Source organism: Ascaphus truei, chromosome 9 (assembly GCF_040206685.1).
Source record: "Ascaphus truei isolate aAscTru1 chromosome 9, aAscTru1.hap1, whole genome shotgun sequence".
NCBI classification, from domain to species: Eukaryota; Metazoa; Chordata; class Amphibia; order Anura; family Ascaphidae; genus Ascaphus; species Ascaphus truei.
The window spans coordinates 25,103,097-25,124,350 of NC_134491.1; the positions used below are offsets into that span (position 1 = coordinate 25,103,097).

A 21,254-nucleotide genomic window follows, 5' to 3' on the forward strand; every position below is an offset into this window, starting at 1 on the left:
GCCCCAGCCATGAAGTAACAACACAGCTGCATCTCTCTCTGTATTGATTCTCATGGGTAATTTAAGCAGTTCGGATTTGCAAAAAAAAGGAATTTATTGTAGCCAGAACAAAGGCGAGGTTTTGGCTGTCAGGTGGCTTCCTCAAAAATACTGGACACAATGGTGAAAGGTGCGACGCGCTCGAGACGCATACACAACTCTCCGCTCCATGCTGTTTCCTTCTCTTCTTGGCCTAGGGTCTTGACACCTCCTTCTGATTGGCTGCATTACCCAGCAGCAGCCAGTCAGGATGAAGGAAGTTGCCCAGCCACCTATCAACAGCCCCGCTCTCTCCCTGCTCGGGGAAATCCCACGGCCCCAAAGCCGGTCAGGTTACTATGTCCAGAGAGGTAATACCAGACACAAACACGTCCAGTATTACCTCTCATTTTTTACTGGACAGTGTCCAAATACAGGACAGTCTGGTTCAATACTGGACACCTGGCAACCCTAGGCAGTGCCGCTTAAGCCATATGCTTGAGAAAGGTGGAACTAACAGCTGAAACCTCGCTTTTCTTCTGGCTACAATAAATACTTGCTTTTTTTTTGTAAATCCAAACTGCTTAAGTTATTTATTTATAAAATATTTTACCAGGAAGTAATACATTGAGAGATACCTCTCGTTTTCAAGTATGCCCTGGACATAGTGTTAAAATGACAAATAGTACATGGTTACAAATAGTTACATAAGTGAACAGGGTATACATTGTATACAAGACATAGCATGCTCAGTTAGAGATAATATATATTATAGGCGTATGTAACAGTTACAGACCAGATTCCAATGTGAGACAGCTTTAGATTTGAAAGAACTTAAACTGTTGGTGGCTGTGAGAGTCTCCGGTAGATTGTTCCAGTTGCCTTCTCGTCTTGGAATCTGCTACAGAACGCAGCAGGTCTTCCCACGGACTAAGGGCACCGGCCTAAGCATCAGTTTGTATTTACGTTTTTGATGTTGGTGTGCAACACTGCTATTACTATTTTTTTCTCATGGGTAACGACATTTTTTCTATGGCTCACCTAAAAGGGAAGGGGATCTCCAAAGAGGTAAACCATTTCCTCCATAAGCAATAATGGTTTCATATACAACATGAGTTTTAAGCAGACAGGAAGTGGGGAGGACGTGGGTGGCTGGAGGGAAACGGAGTGCACCACGTTTTGCATTTGAGCCATTCACCCTGTAAGAGATGTGTTGGGTGCAATTATATCTTGGCTTTATTGAGCCTGGTCCTTTGTCCAGGCAAAACATACAAAAACAACATAATAACAAACCCCTATGCCTTTGTAAGGGCTAACTTACTTCCCCCAGATCCTATCTGCAGGACTGGAGGGATATTCAAAATTACCAGCCTATCACCCCAAAGTCTCAGGAGGTACTTAAGCAGGTGGCCCTCCATGTCAGTCTGGCAGGTTCCTGTGTCCTCTGTGTCCAGGAAATATAGGTCTCTGGGTGTGTGGATGTCTTGATCTCAGTACACCTTTGTGCTCAAGACAGTGTCTGTGTGCAGACTTCTCTGCTCTCCTTCTGTCAGCCCAAATGTGAGCTAAGGAATCTCTCTCCTGTGTCTCACATGAGGCTTTTTACAGAACTTGCAATTAACTATATCTCTGCTGGAATCTTAGAGCTCTGAGGCTGCTTTATTTAAACAGGAATATGTCCCTTTTATACTCTCCCAAACTTTTTTGGGGATGCATTGCACCTTAATTTTTTGCTGCCATGGGGGACTGCAACGCATTGCTTTCCTATCTGATCTTTGGATTGTTTTGACATAACCAACTGTCTTCCATTCCCTTTTATGGCTATGTCAGCCTTTCAGATTCAGACACACAGGGTGGAACATTAACTTTTTGAATGATTTTTAGAAGAAGAAAACCGTAAAAGAAATGTTGCAATGGATTTAGGGTTAGGGTAGAATGATGAACATTCTGGGAGCATTCTGAATTCTGCTAAGCTCATATCATATGACTGTAGCCATGCCATCTATGGCTACTAATCTACTTTTCGTCCTGGCAGTAAGTCCTGGTACAAGCAGGCCTTACCAGTAGATATCACGGGGGTTTCCCCCTCCTTGGTGCTGCACTTGAGTGGGAGGCAGTGACATCAGGCCTGAGCATGTCCAATCATGGAGTAGACCTGGTGCCCTCCTCCTAGCTGTACTTAAGTGCAGTACCACCCAAATTGATTAGTGCCTCTACCCACTTGAGAGGGACAGGTCACACAGCCAAGAGCCTGACTATTGGGCCTTCTCTGGTCCTCTTCCCTCTGGGGGAGAGTGCCCTTGGCCTGTAGTGAAGGTCCAGGGACCATCCTTCAGTGAGTAGCTGACAGTTTGCTGTATTGGGCAGAACCCTGCCTCTTCCCTCTGGGGGAGAGTGAGTGTGTGTCGTACCTCTGTCCCTGCTAGAGGGGCAGGGAAGAGCTGGGACTGCTGCGGGTGCCCTTGGCCTGTGGTCCAGGGACCATCCTTCAGTGAGTAGCTGACAGTTTGCTGCATTGGGAAGAACCCTGCAATGCTGCACAGAGTGAGACATAACCCGTTCCTGTTTGCATATACCTCCTACCTGGTGTGTGATCTTACTGGGAGGAGAGGGAATAATTCTACCGTGGGAGATCGCCTCCATTCTTCTTGGAGTCTACGGCAGATGGAGGCGCTGCACTGCTAAAGATATGTGGGTAATGTACCCTGGAAACCTGATCCTGTGTCCCCCACTACCATCGGTGGACAGCTCAGCCCTCCTGTTACCAGCATGCACCACAGACGTAGTAATGGCCACAATCGCCTACCGGGTGGGGAAACAGCGTTAGGCCCGTAATATAGTGGGCACGCACGGCACTTATAGTTGGCTGTGGATAGCCAGCCGTCCTATGCTAGAGCCGCACGCGCGTACGGCAGTGAGCGTGGTGCCGGCCGACAGGGGGAAGATTGCGAAAAGTATGTTTTCGCGCCTCTACCGCTGCTGTAATGTGTGTGTGTGTGTGTGTGTGTGTGTGTGTGTGTGTGTGTGTGTGTGTGTGTGTGTGTGTGTGTGTGTGTGTGTGTGTGTGTGTGTGTGTAGGTATGTGTGTGTGTGTGCACAATGTTAATAAATAATTTATTCTTACACAACGTGTCTTTTTTTTAATTTAAAAAATATATAATAAATTAATAACACACACACACACATATTTACACACAGACCACTGCAAACCTGTCGCTCCCGGCAGCACGGACCGCACACACAAAAAGTGTGTGTCACGTGCATGCGCGTTCGCACAGGCGCGCGCGTCCGCACCTACTATAGAACAAGCCTTACATGACATAGAAGAGATTTTTGATACTCTGCTGGAAGGGACGTGCAAAATTGCTCTGGCAAAACGTTATCTACGTTAGGATTATTTTATTTTGATTTACTGAGAAGAAGTAAATGAATGCGCATGTCGGGCTACTCTCATTGTTTGAACATACAGGTACAAAGGGCAAATGAGTTGCACTGTAATATTAAAAGGACTCTAAGCTAGTAACCAAACCTTCAAATCATGAATGTATTTTGGTGGTTACTGTCCGTTAAACCTGATTATGAAATAAAATATTTTTGGAAAAATACAAGGATGTTTGCAGTGGAAGTTTACAAGGTCAGACTCTTACCAAACTCTAGTCTTCCCAGCTATAGCTTCATAATACAGAAATAACACAATGTGTAAAGCAGAGATGTGATGATTCACGGTTGCGTGCTTGCAGCTGTGATCTGATGAAACAATGTGATCCTGTGCAGAGTCTGTGTGTTCTTATTAGGAAGAAAAGGAGGAGCTTGTGCTTTGGATTTGATTCTGACGATTGTGTAAGAATGTCTATCGTTGCAGGGCGTGCCAATTTGAACACTTTTCAAAGGATCCAGTCACTGTATGTAAACATTGTCACCATGGCAACTCCACATTGCCGAGGCCTTCTCTACACGACTTCATGTATTTGGGGAATTCCCATGTAACCCATACAGACAAATAATCGAAAAGTCCGTGTTTAAAGCACAGCAATTTTCTCATTAATCTCTGACAAATGTAACAACCTTGCTACCCTAGTTTTCTTTCATTTGATACAGATCGTTATCATTTTGCACTGTCAATGTCCCAATAGGAAAGAAAGAAAGAAAGAAAAAAACTGCGACACGCCACCAGTCAAATAACAAGGAAGGGGGTGAAATAAGAACGTTTTATTGGGCCAACAGCAATAAGACCAAGACCGACATGTTTCGTGCTGGCTGCGCTTTAACAGGGACCTCGATAAAGCACAGCCAGCACGAAATTTGTCGGTCTTGGTCTTATTGCAATGTTATACAAAGAATACTAAAAAATTACGCAGAAATGAAGCGAAGAAAACATGCTGAAATAAAAGAAACGTTTTATATTAAACACACATTTAACACGTTTCTTTTATTTCAGCTTGTTTTCCTCGCTTCATTTCTGCGTAATTTTTTAGTATTCTTTGTATAAAATTGCTTGTATATTTGAAAGATGTATATGTATTATTTGTTGCTTCAAAATGGCTGTAATTATGCTAACAGATGTGTTGTCGCCCTCGACTCGGATGGGCACATCCCCACTGTCTGCCCAATCCGTGAGAATGAGTGGGTATTTATTTCACATGAGCTCCTTGCACTAATTACTCCCTGACGAAGTAGTGTTTTTAGCTATGAAATGCGTAGGAGGTTGTTATTGACGTTATTTGCTGCTCTACTCACTTCTATTACCCTTCCTGTAGCCGTGCGGCCATATCTACGGGGACTGTTTCTGTCACGAGCGCTCCTAATCTGTGGCGCCGATGCAGTGACGTCACTATCCGTTGCCGTGCAGTACCAGCACTTTAGTTTGGGCTGAAGTTGAGCATTTCCTGACTGTTTCATAGAACGGGACTGTTACCTATAGCTGCCCCATAGATCTGCCTAAACGTACTCCACCGGGTCATGTCCATGATGGGATAAAAAGGTTGCACCATGTTTCTTACCTTTGATTTAACTGTGAATTTAAAAAAATGCCACAGTGGGTCAAAGCACACCTAGTAATTGGAGCCCACCTCCAATCTCACATTGCAAATACGTGACCAAGTTGCAACTAATGAAACTCGGACAACCTTAGGAAAATGTATTAAGGCAATATTGTGGGAAAATAATGTTTTCATCTTGCAGCTCTGTGCATCATATCAAGTCCATTTTGGCCCTTCATCAGCTTGCGATTTGGGGAGTTATGGAGGAGTCACACGAAGCACAAATGTAAGAAACTGTTTCATACATTTGATGCTACTGTGCTCCAAGAAATGGTGCAATGTGTTAAAAACACATTTACTCCGCTGTAAAATTTCCTTGGTACATGGCCCCCCATTGGGTTAGCTGCTGGCCTTAACCTCTCTGACAAGCTAAAACTTTTTCTCCGAAATGTTGACATGTGCAATTTAAACACTGTATAATGCTTTGGACACTGGGTAAGAATGGGAGACCTCTGTGACACAGGATGCTTTCTTAAGGTTTTTTTTGCACTAGAGATTGCGGAAACTTTGAATTGCAGTCTTTAAATATTGAAGAAGAAGAAGAAAATTCCCCTCAAATTCGTTTCCTTGCCTCGATCAGCCTCAAAGGGCTGATAATGTCGCCGAAATAGTTTTAGCATTAAGTGAATCTAGCGATTCTATAGAATTGATTAAATGTACCTATTAAGCAAAATTGCAATGCACATTGATTTATACCCCTTCCGAGCCTGACGTTCCCGCCACCTCGTGGCCATGGACCCTCTGGCACTGACAGATCACATAGCCCCTTCTGGGTTTTAGGTGCTGGACTGGAATTGAAGGGAAACGGAAGGGTCCTGTCCCCCCCTCCCCTGCAGTGTAGTTCTCAATCGGCGCAATCGCAAATGGCCATGACGTACAGCATACTGCATGACTGTTTCTGGGGTGGCACTTTACATGACCTGCACTGTACGTTATTAGTGCGCTGAAGGGGATGTTTGACAAATCGCTTGCGGACTCTGACAAGGGCGCACGTTTTCTTGCACTTTAACTGGCACATTTTAACTGGTTCGCAACCTTGGGAGTAAGTTTTGCACATTTCTATCACTTTTGACAAAATATTTCAAATGAATAGACGTACCAAATGTAGCCACAAGGTGTAGTGTTTTTGCTTAAAAATGTAATACTCGTGAAGAAGAGTATCCTATCCTGTTGATCGTGGGAATTTATCCTGTTGATGGGGGAATGTGATGTACTAAAAAAATTCCCACTGAGATGTTTGTTGTCTGATTGACGTTTTGCATTCCCTGCTGAAGGAAGATTGCATTGCTATGGAATTTCAGAAACTTCAGGGTATTGAACTAATGCCCGGACAAAAGGTTATGTGGCTTTTTGGAAACATATGAAATGAATAAAAAGAAAGTTAAGGGAGTTAAAATGACTCAAACAAAAATAATAATAATGACTTAATCTATTAAAGAGACAGTCCCATGATGTGGCCTGTGAAAAATGAATATGTTTTTACTGGCTCACTTGAAATGTGTTCTTCACATATGCTTCTTGCACTGCATCTTTATCTGTTTGGCTAGTATTGCCATTGTAATTGTTGTACCAACAAAGAGTAAAAGGGAAAGATGGAGAGTTAAAATATATCGGTAGAGTCCTATCACAACAGAAATGATATAAAGATTGTAAAACCCTTTAAAAGCATTTTGGTTAAAAAGGAAATAGAACATGTTAAAAAGGCAATCCCATTCTTTCCAACCAATTTTATTTTACACTATTCAAACCTGGGGGCCCCCTTGAGCTAGCTTCGGGAACCCCTGGATTCATCAGTCTTCAGCAGTATAGTTACTGGTGTTTCTGTCGGGCTTTTAAGTGGCTTTCCAATAGAAAGCCTCCTTCAATTACATTGGGTCTTCCTATTGTCCCGAGATTTGGCGGCTATTTTGTTTACCCTAGCGCCGGAGTTGTCAACTCCAGTCCTAAAGACCCCCCAACAAATCATGTTTTCAGGAGATCCCTGCTCAGTCTTCAACTGAGCCACTGATTGAGAACCTGAGCTCAATCATGGATATCCTTCAAACCTTACCTGTTGGGGGGGGTCTTGAAAACTGGAGTTGAGACCCACTGCCCTGGCTGGAGGTTTAAATACTTTGGGAACCGAGGGTCCCCTTGGAGCTAAAAAAAAAAATAGCACAGTTCGAATCCTGTAAAAATGTTTAATTAAAAAGCAACTGGAAAAAATGAAAACAAGATAACCTATGCTTGGCTAAATGTTCTTCTAGAAGGTGCCAGCACCTACTTTTAGCTCGCTGCCAATCACTTTGGTCCTACGTGTGCCCTACTTAAACACTAGAGGTATGAGGAGTTAACTGCAGACCTGTGTGTTGCTTGCAGGACTGTCTGATGCTGCAGTGACCAAAGCCAAAACAGAGACTGTTTGGAAAAATGGAAACGGAGTAAAACACTGTTTATTTCATTCTATCCCTCCCCCCCCTCAAATTGAAATGAGGTTAAACATAATATTATAGTTTGTGTTGTAGTAGTTTACGGCTACGTGGCTACGTTTTAATTATTTCCCCAAAACTTTATTTTCACCTGTTTATTATTTTACTGGCCCTATTGTGTGGTAGGGCTATTTTAAGTTTGCAGGAAGGTGGATTTTCAGCAACTGATATCACCATAATGCAACTATTGAAATGAAAAAGGTTGGTAGTTGCCAAAGACAGCAGCAAAGCACTTCACAATGGTAAAAAGAAATGGAACATTGTTGAGTAAATTGCTGCTTTAACCAGGTGGGATTGATCATATTTTAGAATAATATAAACAAATTCTCCAACAAAATGCAAGCAATCTAATGTTTACTTTCAGTAAATTATATACTACGGGTGGGAACATTCATTGGTGTTTCGGTTTAAAAACTTTTTCGTGTTTTTGATTTGCAAACATTATTGGGCAGTGGATCAGCATTTTGGGCAACCTTTTTCAAACTTTAAAAAAAAATCTAAATAAAACCAGGGTAAGTTTTTTTTTTTCAGGTTTTGGCTCAAATTTCGCTCAGGTTCGAAAGTTTGTTGCAAAGTTCGACCTTCAGTACACACTTCAAAGTTTGAAACCCACGAACCTTCCCAACCATATTATATACACCGCGTTTCAAGAATAGTCTGTTTGTATACACGGGAATATTTGCCTTTGTGAATTCTATTATTCCTAAGAAATGTATTTCCCAAATGTTCTTTATGCAAAAATCGACATACTTTAAACCATCTAATTCACTGCACCTTCTTCAGTTATGCATGCAGCATTTTAACAGTTTGGATTTTTTTCAAAGTCTTTGGTTTTGGCTGCTTCCTCAAATGAAATGAGATGTGAAATTGACTCGAGCATTTTACATTTGAAACCAGCTGCACCAAAAAAAACCCCATCCCTTCAGATGTTCAAAAAGTCCCGTGAATAATAGGAGCCGTTCTAGCTGGTTTATTTCTGGGATAATGAAATTCCCCTATTTAACCAGAACATTTTCTTTGCTCTGGCAGTCAGCAAGACTTGCTTTTTCTGCGGTAGACTTTTTAAGAATGAAACGGAAGCCCCAGCCCCCTTACTGACATACATTGGAGTTGCATTAACATGAATGCAGTCGGGTAATAAAAACACACTTTCTGCTTCTAATTTTTCCTTTTTTTTTAAACGATTTTTTGATCATTTAGGATTTGTTCAATTGCTTTGCAAATTTAGAAAACGTGTGCAAAAAAGAGGGGGAATGGGACTTTCATATATATTAGACAGCAGAAGCATTACAACAAGAACCACACACAAATGCTGGTTTTAGATTTATTTCCCCATTTAAAAATAATGTAAAATTGAATTTCTTGTCTCAACACCATTAGTATTATGGTAGAAAGTGACACAAATGTTATGCAAATCCAAGCAGTATGTGATGCCTTGCCACAACATAAAGTTAAATTATATAATCACTGCAGAAAGCACAAAATGTTTTGTTAAAATGCATATTTAAAATCTCTAGAAGAGAATAAGGCTACGCTTATAGCTTATATAGCGACGGTGATATCAGGCTGCGGTTGCTGGAAAAATCCAATTGAGATGACTTCCAGCGATCGCGACCTAGCTGTCGCTCCGTCGCGTCGCGTTTACTATAAGCGCATGCAACGGTGGCAATGCATTTGTTTTGACGCGACGTCGCTGTCGCCGGCACTATAAGCGCAGCCTAAAGCTGCCATAGATGATGTGTGATCAGTCCAATACGGCACTCGGCAGCTTAAACAGCAGCAGTCTGATTACATGTGTAGCACCTATTCCCCCCTGCCACGGAAGATCGGGCCACTACATGGGTGTTTTCCCTGGGTTCTGTAGCTCACCTGCTAGTTCAGGTCTGAGTGGCTCCGCAGTTGTAGTTTGGGAGTGGCAACAGGGTAGTCTTTCTCTCGGCTCTTACTGTGCAGCGCCTCCATCCTATGAGGATCCTGCTGCATGCAGGATGGTCCCCACAGTACTCTGTTGTAAGGCCTCGTTCAGGGTGCCAGAGGCAGGAGTTGGAGGGAGGGCGTTCGGGAGGGAGGGCGGCAGTCTGCTGGGCGATGTCTGTTCATTCCCAGCAGACGTTTTCAGGAGTTGAGGAGGGGGCGTGGTTACAGACGGCAGGTTAGGGATCCAAGTTGCAGTCTTGAAATCATTCTCAAGAATGATTTCATTGGCTGCCGAAGTCCCAGTGACGCTGCTGCAGCTTCAAAAAACGATTTTTTCGTTTATTGAAACTGTAGCCAGTGTCAACTCCTGGCTTCGGAAACAGGGCAGCTGCTACCCTGACAACCAGTATTCATTTTGAATACTTTGTGTCCCACGGCAGCTCGCACGGCAGCACGCCCTCCCTCCGAAGCCTGCACCCTGAACGAGGCCTAATAGTCACACACCAAAATTGTTCCAACGGCAGTTTTATTGTACAACAGCATGATCGTCCTCCAGCCCTGGAGCAAACCCCCGGGGTTTGAGGCCCCAAGAGCCCCTCACAATCTTCTTAACCCTCTGGTAGGGAAAAGGGTATCACACTGTCCCATAATCATCACCACCTCAATTTGGTGGAGTGTCAGCTTTTATACGTGGGGGGAAGGGCTTGTAACCCCGCCCCATAATAGGTCAGGTCCAGGTACTGACAGGCATCACACCATATACATGTGACCCAGGTAGTACCCTCCCCAGTTATGACACTCCAACTGCCGGTTTAGGCCTGCCCCAGGATAAGCAACATAGTACCCATCCTGGCTGCAGGCTTGGCCCTGCGCAGAAGTTTTACCCCAACACTGCCTGTTCCTATCAGGACTTATAGTGTTGAGGCCAGTAGAAGGCTACAGCCAGGGGCACTTGGCTACACATGTATAAGATGTATAATGTCCTCCAATGCTCAATAATAAGCATTGTAGTACATTTAAAATATGATGGGTCACAATCTTAAAAATATGCACAATACGCCTGTGACGGGAGCTTTGTGACAGGCTATAAATAATACACCACCAAAAATATAACTGGGTTGAACTGGACGAGACTTAGATATGATAAAATATAATTTATTCCTTGAAAAAGGTGAACACACGAGATATACAAATAACAGACAAAATATGACACTTACTTAAAGGTTAGGACAAGAAAGCCATCAGGATACAGGATGGGCCATTTCTTCCATAATTCAGGTTCAGATGTTGGCATCGCAGCAATACATGAAGATCATGCATGAAGACATTTGAGTAAGGGTTGACTCTGACTTATATACCATTTCAACTCTTCTCTTGCACTCAAGGCGCCGAGCTGTCTAGCAAAAATCTCTTTGAAGGAGATTTTGGCTTCCCTGTAAGTGTGAAGACCGACACTTAAAAACACTCAGCCCCTTTGTTCTTGCCCTTAGCATAAACAATCAGGACAGTTAGCTTTTGATCACCGGGCTATGTTAATTCCTCAGGATGCCCTTCCTGCCTTATTTAACATAGCAGATGGAGTCTGCATTTTTCAGAGCAGATCCAAAACCCCATATACAGTTTAATACCTACACATATTAAAATACCCGGTTCTGGTAGGTCCAGCGGGTCCAAACTTTCCAGACCTTAGTGCCGGAAGTGGTACACTATAGGGTCCAAGTTTCAGCCCGCTACGACCTTCGGAACCGGAGTTATACAAATATCACATAAACCGTTTCATATTTTATTATAAAAATCTCCGCTAAAAAGAAATCTCAGCGGTTCACTAAATCCCCATTGAAAACAACGGGCTCCACCGCCATGGGTTTCAATGGAGCGACTCCGCCGTTGTAGTCAATGGAGTTTCCAGCCATAGACTTTCAATAGAGAAACCGCCGCCATTGAAGTCTATGAGAAAATCCACAAATCTTTACCTTCGTCCACACTCTGTCTGGTTGGTCTGAGGGGGCTGGGAAGGGGCATGCATTAAAGCCGAAACCTTGGCTATATGCCACCCAAATCCCATCCCTCTGGTCATTCCAGAACCGGAGATATGGACTTACACATTTCAACATTTTACACTTAGTCGTTTTTTCGCCATGCGGCTTTTCCCCATTGGAATCAATGGCCGGCGCCGCCATTGACAATGCATGGCGCCCGTCGCCATTAGATTTTAACATTAACCCCTTCCCTCCCGCATCAACCCTAGTGTATGTGTGAGTGCAAACACCAGGATAACACAATACATTTACACAGGGGAATAAACATTTGGATACTGAAGCAAGGCAAAACACATTACTGGACCTCAGTCCAGTTAACCCCTTGCTTCCCAGGTGAGAGTAGAGGGTGGCCAAATGGGGTGTAACCCCTTTAATCCCGGCCAAACCCTCTCTATCTTGACAACGCCTTTGTCATTTTGGCAGAGAGCATTAGATCTAACGCACAAGCAGATCCTCTTGTTCCCTTTCCCCCCACAGACATGGCCTCAGTACAGCTCCCTGCCATTCAGTATTGGCAGTGTCATTGGTCGCTTTACCAATTGGCTCATCATGTAAATTTAAAGATGGACATACTTTTTTTAATAAATGATAGCTCCAAAACAAGGGTTCGCCAGTGTGATACTATTCAGTTTTTACTAAATGAAGCCACAGATTATCTGCAATAATGCATGAGTTATCATGTGTAAACAGAGGTGTTGTTACTATATGGCATCCATAAGTGCCCTATTTCCTAGGGATCAGCTTTACACAAAACTTCGCATTTGTCTTAAATGCAGTTTTGCCTGCTTTCTTTTCTAAGTGCTTCAGTGCTTTTCTAAGGCTGCGCGTATAGTGCCCGCGACCGGCGACGGGACACGTCGCCGCTAGCGAAAGTTATATTTCGCTTTGCAGCGGCGGCGCGGGCTTACTGACATTTGATTGGTTCAGAGGCTGTCACATGAGATGACAGCCCTTGAAAAATCAAATATTGCCGGCTTCCAAAGTTGGCGACGCGACATTGCTCCGTCGCATTGTCGCCGTCGCGCTTACTATAAGCGCACGCGGCGGCAATGTATTTGTTTTTGGGCGGTGTCCCCGTCGCGGGCACTATACGCACGGTCTAAGCCTTTGCAATGCATTTAAGGTCCTCCAAACAAGTATAGGGTTTAAAACCCTGAGGAAATGGGGGGGAGCATTTTCCCATGGCTGCTTTCCCGTCTCTCTCACCTAAGTTCTTGTGGTTTCCGACCCCAGCCATTTGATAATTCGATAACGCTGCTTGCGTGCCACTACAGAAGCTGAAAGTTCTTCACGGTGTCATGTTCCTGTCACCCAGCATACGTGACCTATTTTTACATCTGTTTTACCGCCTTCCGCCATTTCACCCAATACAGGCTGTCAGGTGGTTTCCCACATACAACTGTATTTCTGAAACTGAATAACTTCACTAGACAATGGTACAATGCAACAGGCTAAGGCTGCGCTTGTAGTGCGGTCGACGCGACGTCGCGGCAAAACAAATGCATTGCCGCCGTCGCGTGAGCTTATAGTAAGCGCGACGGACTGGTCGCGATCGCTGGAAGTCATCTCAATTTGATTTTCCAGCGACCGTCGCGTCGCCGGCACTATAAGCGTAGCCTAATGCAGACGCTGTGCCACCTAGAACCAAACTGAGATGATAGTTGACATATTTAGGGCTCAAAAAATAAATTGAAAATTCCATACCTAGTCCGAATATGTAATAGCCAGAAAATGATTGTACCCATCCCACAGACACAGATATATAAAACTGATAAAAATACACAAGTCCATATCTCTCTCCCTGTTACATGAATAACAATGATTTCTTGAAGTTGTATATAAATGTGGTATGTTCCTTGCATGTTTTCCATCTCCCTCTGCGCTCCCTTCTCTTTAGCAAATATCTCTGATTCCTGCAACACATTATCTCATAGTTCTCTCTCTTATCTAAACCCACTTTATTTAGTCCTCCCGTTCAGCCACCCACATCCTCCACAGATATCCTTCTGGTTTTGCCCCATACTTCCTCTCTTAATCTCACACACAGTACACGTCTCCTACACACTGTAACAACTCACAAACTGCTCCTATCCTACCCCTGCACACCTCTTCCTCCTATTCGGTAGTTGTAAATCGCCTTCATTTTTGTCACCCCTCACCACCTTACAGTTTTATTCTCCTTCCCATAAAAGAAAATGTCCCTTGGGTGTTTCTATTCTGTGTGGCAGCAACATGGTTATGAATTTAGTCCTTCAACCTCGCTCCTTGCTGTGCCCTAAACACCTTCACATTTGCAATCGGCAGTATGCAGTGTGTGAGTTCAGAGAAGAAAGTAAAAGAGGTCAAGGGAGAGGTTGTAGGAGCGTAGTGAATGACTGCAACTTCTCAGCCCTGGCAATGTGATTAACGGGTTAAGTTGATGTTTGTTGTTTATATTATCAACACTGGGAAATGACCTCTGCATAGGGTTGCCAGGTGTCCGGTATTGAACTGGACTGTCCTGTATTTGGATACTCTGTCCAGTAAACAATGAGAGGTGCTGTAATACTGGACATGTTTGTGTCCGGTATTTTCCTCCCTGGACATAGTGACCTGATGCACCTTTCACCATTGAGTCCAGTATTTTTGGAGAAGCCACCTGGCAACCCTACCTCTGCATCAGGATAAGCTATTCTGGTCATAGATCCAGTTAGTGACAATTGTAAGTACACACTCTACTGGTGCGTTTCTGCATCATTCCCTTCACTGCTCTCACAAGCTGGCAGGCATGTTAAAGCTTTATTGTTAATGATCTGCTGAACAATGGGTTCCTGCAGATCAAATATGTGTTTTTTCATCAGGAGACCCACAAGTCTTGAGGATACAAAAGAAAGAAAAATGTGCATTGCTTTCACTTCATACCTAAAAGAGGCTGAGCAGGCGGCATAACCTTTTCAGATCAAATAAAAACATACTCTACTAATGAATTCTGCTTAGTGTCATGTTCCCTTTATAGAAAGGGACAGTCCAACATCGCAACATATACTAAAATTGCAGGAAATTGAAAGCCATGCAAGGCATTTTACTGGTTGTTTCTTAATTTAACCTCCTAGCTGCCAGAGCACTGACATAATTTGACAACCTCAGAATTACAGATTGGCTCATTGGTACGGAATGTGCCGGCAAGCCAGTAAATGTCAACAAGTTCATTAGAATGCACCAGTTGAACTCGTATGTGCTGCAAGCATCATTTCGTTCAATATTACTGGGCTACCATTAACATTCAACACACTTTAGGCTCCTTGGAGTCAGGGTTGCCACCTTCTATTGAGGAAAACCTAGAGCCTTTTTGCGATACATTTTTTTTACATTTCTTTATTTATTTTATATATTTATTTCTCTTACCATCGGCATCATCTTCCCCTGCAAGGTGCAGTTAGCATGGCGTCAAGTTACCATGACAACGGGACACCCCATGGCATCGAGGCGTCACGTGACGTCCTCGTTTTCATTGCAATGGGTATGCTGTGTGACATCATGTAGCAACTCGTCCTGGCAACTGGGCATCACGGGATGCCGTGACATTACGTAGCATCCCGTTGTTGTGGCAACGCGGCGCCATTCGACGTCATGCAGCCATGTTGACGGGTTTTGTAGGGGGAGATGCTGCCACCCGGAGATTACTCAGCTAAACCCGTAGCCGGAGATACGTGGCCCAAACCCGTAGTCTCCGGATCAAACCTGGAGCGGTGGCAACCCTGCTTGGAGTATGGACCTCCTTCCTCTTGTTTCAGTTTGTTTTAACTTACATGTACTTTTTGTCATACAATGAATACATTGGACTTTTCCCCCATTGGACTCACTGTATTGGACATTATCTTACACTGTGGGCGCTGGTTTGTATTTGTATTCTCTGTGTTCCATCTGGTGTTGCTCACACCAGTTTCTCCTGGCTGCCCTGTTACACATTTTTCACTCTCTGCATATTGCTGCATATATGTTATAGTTTCTGTAGAGAATAGCGCTTTCACGCACATTTCTTTTGTGTTGCTTTGTCATACAATGTTATTGTCTTCACTGCTCCTTTTTTTTTATTAGAAGACGATTTAAAAAAAAAAAAACTACTTTAATGAGCTCCACTACAGTGGTTTTTCATTGTGAATTTTGGTCAATATGGAAGCAGTAACAGATCTTTGCTTGACTGATCTCTGGGCCCTGACACAAGGAAGTGCGTTGCTGTGAGAACTTGGTGAACATGCTTTCATTATGACAGGGATTTCCCCTGGGTTTGCCAAAGAGATTGCTGTGCTGCCCAAGGCATTTTGACAGTAAAGGGTTATTAACTTTTGAAGGCATATGCAACTAACCTGGAATCTCCGAGGATATAACGTAAAACTAATATTTCTTCTCTACTTAAAGGATGAAACCCCAGAAAAAATATTATTTCCGGCTTTAAATAATTGCAGCCTCTGAAACCCCAATGCTATTTCTTACACCCTCTCCCCACAGAGGTACTGCCAGAACATAGAAAAAACCAGTGTGCTGGGCACACACATTGTAAGTGAAACGTCTTTGTGTTTTGTCACAGATGGTGATGTTTTTAATTCAATGAAAGAGATTTGAGAGTATAATTTATTTTATTTATTTTTGTGTTGAAATTTCCATACTATCACTTGGAATACATTATATAATTGACATATATTGACATATAGTTTGGATTGTAAAGTATCTAAATGATGTTACTCTCAAAAGTCTTTCATTCAGTGTAAATCATAAAAATCAAAACACCATTTCAGTGACAAAACCCAAAGAAGTTTGACTTAGAACGCGCATGCTTGGCGCACACACTGTTTTTTTTTCCTTTTAATCATTACAGTTACTATATTATATTAATATATTTACAAATCATGTGCTATATGTTTACACACCTTGCATGTTTTCCACTTCTGCCTTTTTTATTATAAAAGGTACATGTAAAAAAAAATTGCTATTTGCACTTCTATATTTATACTCACTTGGAAATCCTCTAGTAACAGTGGTGTGTGTACGGCCGCTTCTGCGCATGCGAGGCCTAGTAGAGCCGCTTCTGTGCATGCACGGCCTTGTATGGATGCTTCTGCGCATGCACATGAAACCTTCACGCATGCGCAGATGCTGATGTAAGTCTCTGCGCATGCGTAATCAGATATTTATATGCGCATGCGCACGTCTCGACGGCCGCCTGTGCACTTGCGCACGAGCCACCTGTTTCTGCACATGCGCACTTGTACCACGCATGTGATGGTCGCGTCTGCGGATGTGCAACCAACTTCCGTGACGGATTTTCGTCCCCATGCAGGACATTTTACTCATCAAAATTCAGTAGGTGCGGCCAAAGAAGTTTCACTTCAAAACTACATAAGAAATCAAATAAATAAGAACATTGCACACTTAAATTTAAACTGTGCATTAATAGAAAAAGTAGAAATAGATACATCAAAAAAAAACATACAATAAATAACTATAAATAATATTGAACACACTGCATCTACTTAGAATTTGCAAAAGCCTTTGATACGGTGCCACACAAGGAACAAAATAGAGGAAATTAGACTGGTTTGGAAACTGGTTGATGGGTACACAACAGAGAGTTGTCATACTGTAAATTGAACCTTTTCAGGTTGGCCTAAAGTTGTAAGTGGAGTTCCACAAGGATCAGTACTGAGATCCCTGCTTTTTAAATTGTTTATTAATGATCTTGAAGTCTCCATCTTTGCTGATGATACTAAATTATATAAGATTGCAAAATCAAAGCAGGATGTCATTTCTCTCCGGAAGGACTTGAAAGGACTGGAAACTTGGGCAGGTAAATGGCAAAAGAGGTTTAGTACAGATACATGTAAGGTTATGTATTTGAGAAACAAGAATAAACATGACATTTACAAATTAAATGGGGATAAATTAGGTCAGTCCTTGAGGGAGAAGGATTTTGATGTGCTTGTAGACAGGAGGATCAGCAATAGTGCCCAATGTCATGCAGTAGCTGCAAATAAGATATTATCTTTCATGAAATGGGGAATGGATGGAAGTAATGAAATAAGCATCATTATGCCACTGTATAAAGCATTAGTAAGGTCACCCCTTTAATATGGAGTACAGTTTTGGGCACCACTCCATTAAAAAAACCATTATGGAACTAGAAAAAGTGCAGAGAAGAGTCACCAAATCAATAAAGGGGATGGAAAATCTGATTTATAAGGAGAGGCTAGCTAAATTAGATTTGTTTACATTAGGAAAGAGGCTCTAAGAGGGAATATAATAACTATGCACAAATTATATTCTGGGCCAATACACAGAGCTTTCAAAAGAACTATTTGTCCCAAGGGCAGTACAGATGACACGTGGTCATCACTTAAGGTTGGAGGAAACGAGATTTCACCAGCAACAAAGTAAAGGGTTCTTTACAGTAAGGGCAGTTAAAATTAATTACCCATGGAGACTGTGATGGTAGATATAATACATATCTTCAACAACAAAAAAAAGTTGAACATCTTTTTTGAAAGGAAAGGTATACAGGGATATACCAAATACGTGGGAAGGGTGTTGATCCAGGAACAAATCATTATTTGGAGTCAGGAAGGAATTAATTTTCCCCTTATGAATCATCATTGGATGATGTTTCCCTGGGGTTTTTTGTTTGCCTTCCTCTGGATCAAAATATGGTAAATATAAATATAGGATAAGTATCTGTCGTCTAAAAAAATATGGTAAATATAAATATAGGATAAGTATCTGTCGTCTAAATTTAACATAGGTTGAACTTCATGGACATTTGTCTTTTTTTCAACCTAATCTACTATGTAACTATGTAATCTATAAATGTTAATTAATTGCTTAATATCCGATTTTCTTGTTTAATGCTTTCCATCCCCACTGCTTTGTGTTTCTTAAATGTGACCTGTCTCTGCCTGTGTTTCTTTAGCTCCTGGATGTGGTAACCAGCCTTTCCTCCGGTGGGAAGCGTGTGTTGGTGTTGGGTAGGAAGCACATGCTGCAAGGATCCAGGTCCTGGGAGAGACGACATATGGAGCTCCTGCAGCAACGGGCTGACTGCTACTTCACTGAGAACTTGTGGGTACCATCTTATGTTTTGGGTTCAGAACTTCAACTCCTAAGAGAACTGCTCTTGTCATGTAATCTGCCTATTAACTATGCTGGTGAGCCCTGTACCAAAATAAAAATTCCTATTGTGATGACAATGACCAGATTTCAGGGGCAATCTTGCTGCATAATTTATATTACTGTCTACTGGTGTATGACCTTATTGGACCCAGTTTCAATTTTATACACAGAGGAACTGTGACTTTAACATACCGCCAGAGAGCTAATACATAACCACAACATTGTCGTGCGTTATTGCAGATTGACTCGCTGGGGCAAAAATTTGCCCAGCCGGCCATTTTTATTAATATACCTTAAACCCCCCCAGAATGAGCAGCATTCCGGCAGTTATGTCCACATTACATTAAAATGAATGCAAGGTGTCTCTCTGTGCTAGAAGTTATAGCACCGCTTGGTAAATTTGGCCATATTCTCCAAATCGCAGACAGTTATTGTCCATAGTTCTGAAATGAAACAAAGAATAATTAAATATTAGCAGTTGAACACACTTCAAATCTGAGTGTAGTGTATAATGAAACAAGACAAGGTCTTCAGACAAATGATTTTTTTTTTTTATTAGTAAATGTGAAGTTCTCTTTTAATAAAGGAGGCAATCCTGATTCATGGTATCACCTCTTTTATGCCAACTGGATCTTTAGTGACGGCAACATTAAGTTGCTTTCAGAACTTTACCGATGTCTCTATTCTTCCTCTTCTGTTCTGCCATTTTTTCATCTTCCGGTTTCCTCAGGTCAAAAGATGATCCTTTCCTGCTCTATGCCAGTCTGAACTCTGGCAGTCACTGCAACTTTCTGACACGGGACCTCCTGCGAGACCACAAAGCCTGTCTTCCTGACGCTCACACCCAACGGCTCTTCTTTAAATGGCAGCGTGGACACCAACTGGTGCTTCCCTTCTATACGCCAGGGGGTAGAGTGAGTCTGCAGGTAAATATAGTGTGTCATTAAGTCCCTACCTGACCTAATAAACAGCCTTTCTCTAACCAAGAAACATATCAATTGGTACATTGTCCACCATACATTCATCTCCTACTCCGTACAACACCATGAATCATCATACTTGGCCTCACTAGAATTGTTCATGTATGGTACCTCTCAAAATTTCCCGTAATCTTCTGACAAGAGTAGGCACAGAGAGTGAGATGGTGGGGGCAGCTGTGTGTCACTGAGCAGACTTTCCTAAATAATCCCTTTTAGAGTGGGAAATACAGACAGATACAGAGCAATGAGATGTTGTCAAAGAGAGGACACCATCAGCACAGACAGAAACATACCTGTGTAAATAGAAAGTGAGATACAGATGGAGAGGGACTGAGGACTAAAAACAGCAATGGACAGAACTGAGCTATATGGGGCTATTCATTAAGCATCAATGGTGCAGACTCCAACCCCCTGACCGTGCCTCACATAATGTCCAATAATTGATATCATTAATAATAATAATAAAAATAGTTTTTTCTTGTATAGCACTGCTAGTTTTACGGAGCCCTTTACAGAGACATTTTGCAGATACAGTCCCTGCCCTCTAAAGCTTACAATCTATGTTTTTGGTGCCTGAGGCACAGGGAGATAAAGTGACTTGCCCAAGGTCACAAGGAGCCGACAACGGCTTTCTCGTGCTACCCCTCATTAAATCTGTCAATGCCACATAGCCTATCTCATATCGTCTGACCATGCAACAGAAAACCTCCCTCATACATTCTAACTATTTGCCAATCTCTTCTATTCTGTCCTAACAGCCTATACTGAGTTATGACACTATACTGCAGAGTACGGACTGCTCCTGGCATATTCCATATGATAAGATGGGGGTGGAGAGAGCTTCCTATGAAGTGCCCAAGACCTGGCTATGTCTACAGATGAACAACTAGCAAGAAAGCTTCATTTATGTGCTCACTGAATCTAACCAAATACCATCCATGTTACTGTGACTTGACACATTGGTTAAAGCAGCCATCTACAATACTCTATTTATTTTGATAAAACATATCTTTTGTTTCAATAAATATTTTGATAAACATTGGGAAATGCTGGACAGTGACTCTTTCATTTGTTTTATGATGTAAAACTCCAATGATATCTGCTCCAGTTGTTTTAATTTGTGTGATTGATCTGTAAAATTTAGAGGATCATTTTCCAAGCGGTATTAAGCCATAAGGCATTGTATGGCTCATTCAGACAAGGGAGAGGGCACAGGGACGTAGGGAGGGTGGGCACAGGGACATAGGGAGGGTGGGCACAGGGACGTAGGGAGGGTGGGCACAGGGACGTAGGGAGGGTGGGCACAGGGACTTACGGGGAGAGGGCACAGGGACGTAGGGAGGGTGGGCACAGGGACTTACGGGGAGAGGGCACAGGGACGTAGGGAGGGTGGGCACAGGGACGTAGGGAGGGTGGGCTCAGGGACGTAGGGAGGGTGGGCTCAGGGACGTAGGGAGGGTGGGCTCAGGGACGTAGGGAGGGTGGGCTCAGGGACGTAGGGAGGGTGGGCTCAGGGACGTAGGGAGGGTGGGCACAGGGACTTACGGGGAGAGGGGCACAGAGACGTATAGTGTTTTATGGCTAAGCAACATTTATTAAATATGGCCCAAAGACTGTAGGATTAACTTGTTTCCATCTGGATCTGGTGACCTG

At 42.8% G+C, this 21,254-nt stretch overlaps 1 protein-coding gene across 1 annotated transcript in view; it reads left to right on the forward strand.

Moving 5' to 3' along the window:
• PRORP (protein only RNase P catalytic subunit) overlaps positions 1–20,648 on the forward strand; it is a 50,261-nt gene extending 29,613 nt beyond the window's left edge. Inside the window, exons 5-7 of the mRNA XM_075613884.1 lie at positions 18,422–18,570; positions 19,352–19,547; positions 20,360–20,648. Of these exons, the coding sequence (XP_075469999.1) occupies positions 18,422–18,570; positions 19,352–19,547; positions 20,360–20,491 (477 nt within the window). The 3' untranslated portion in view covers positions 20,492–20,648. The remainder of the gene's footprint in view (positions 1–18,421; positions 18,571–19,351; positions 19,548–20,359) is intronic.
• The last annotated feature ends 606 nt before the right edge of the window (positions 20,649–21,254 follow it).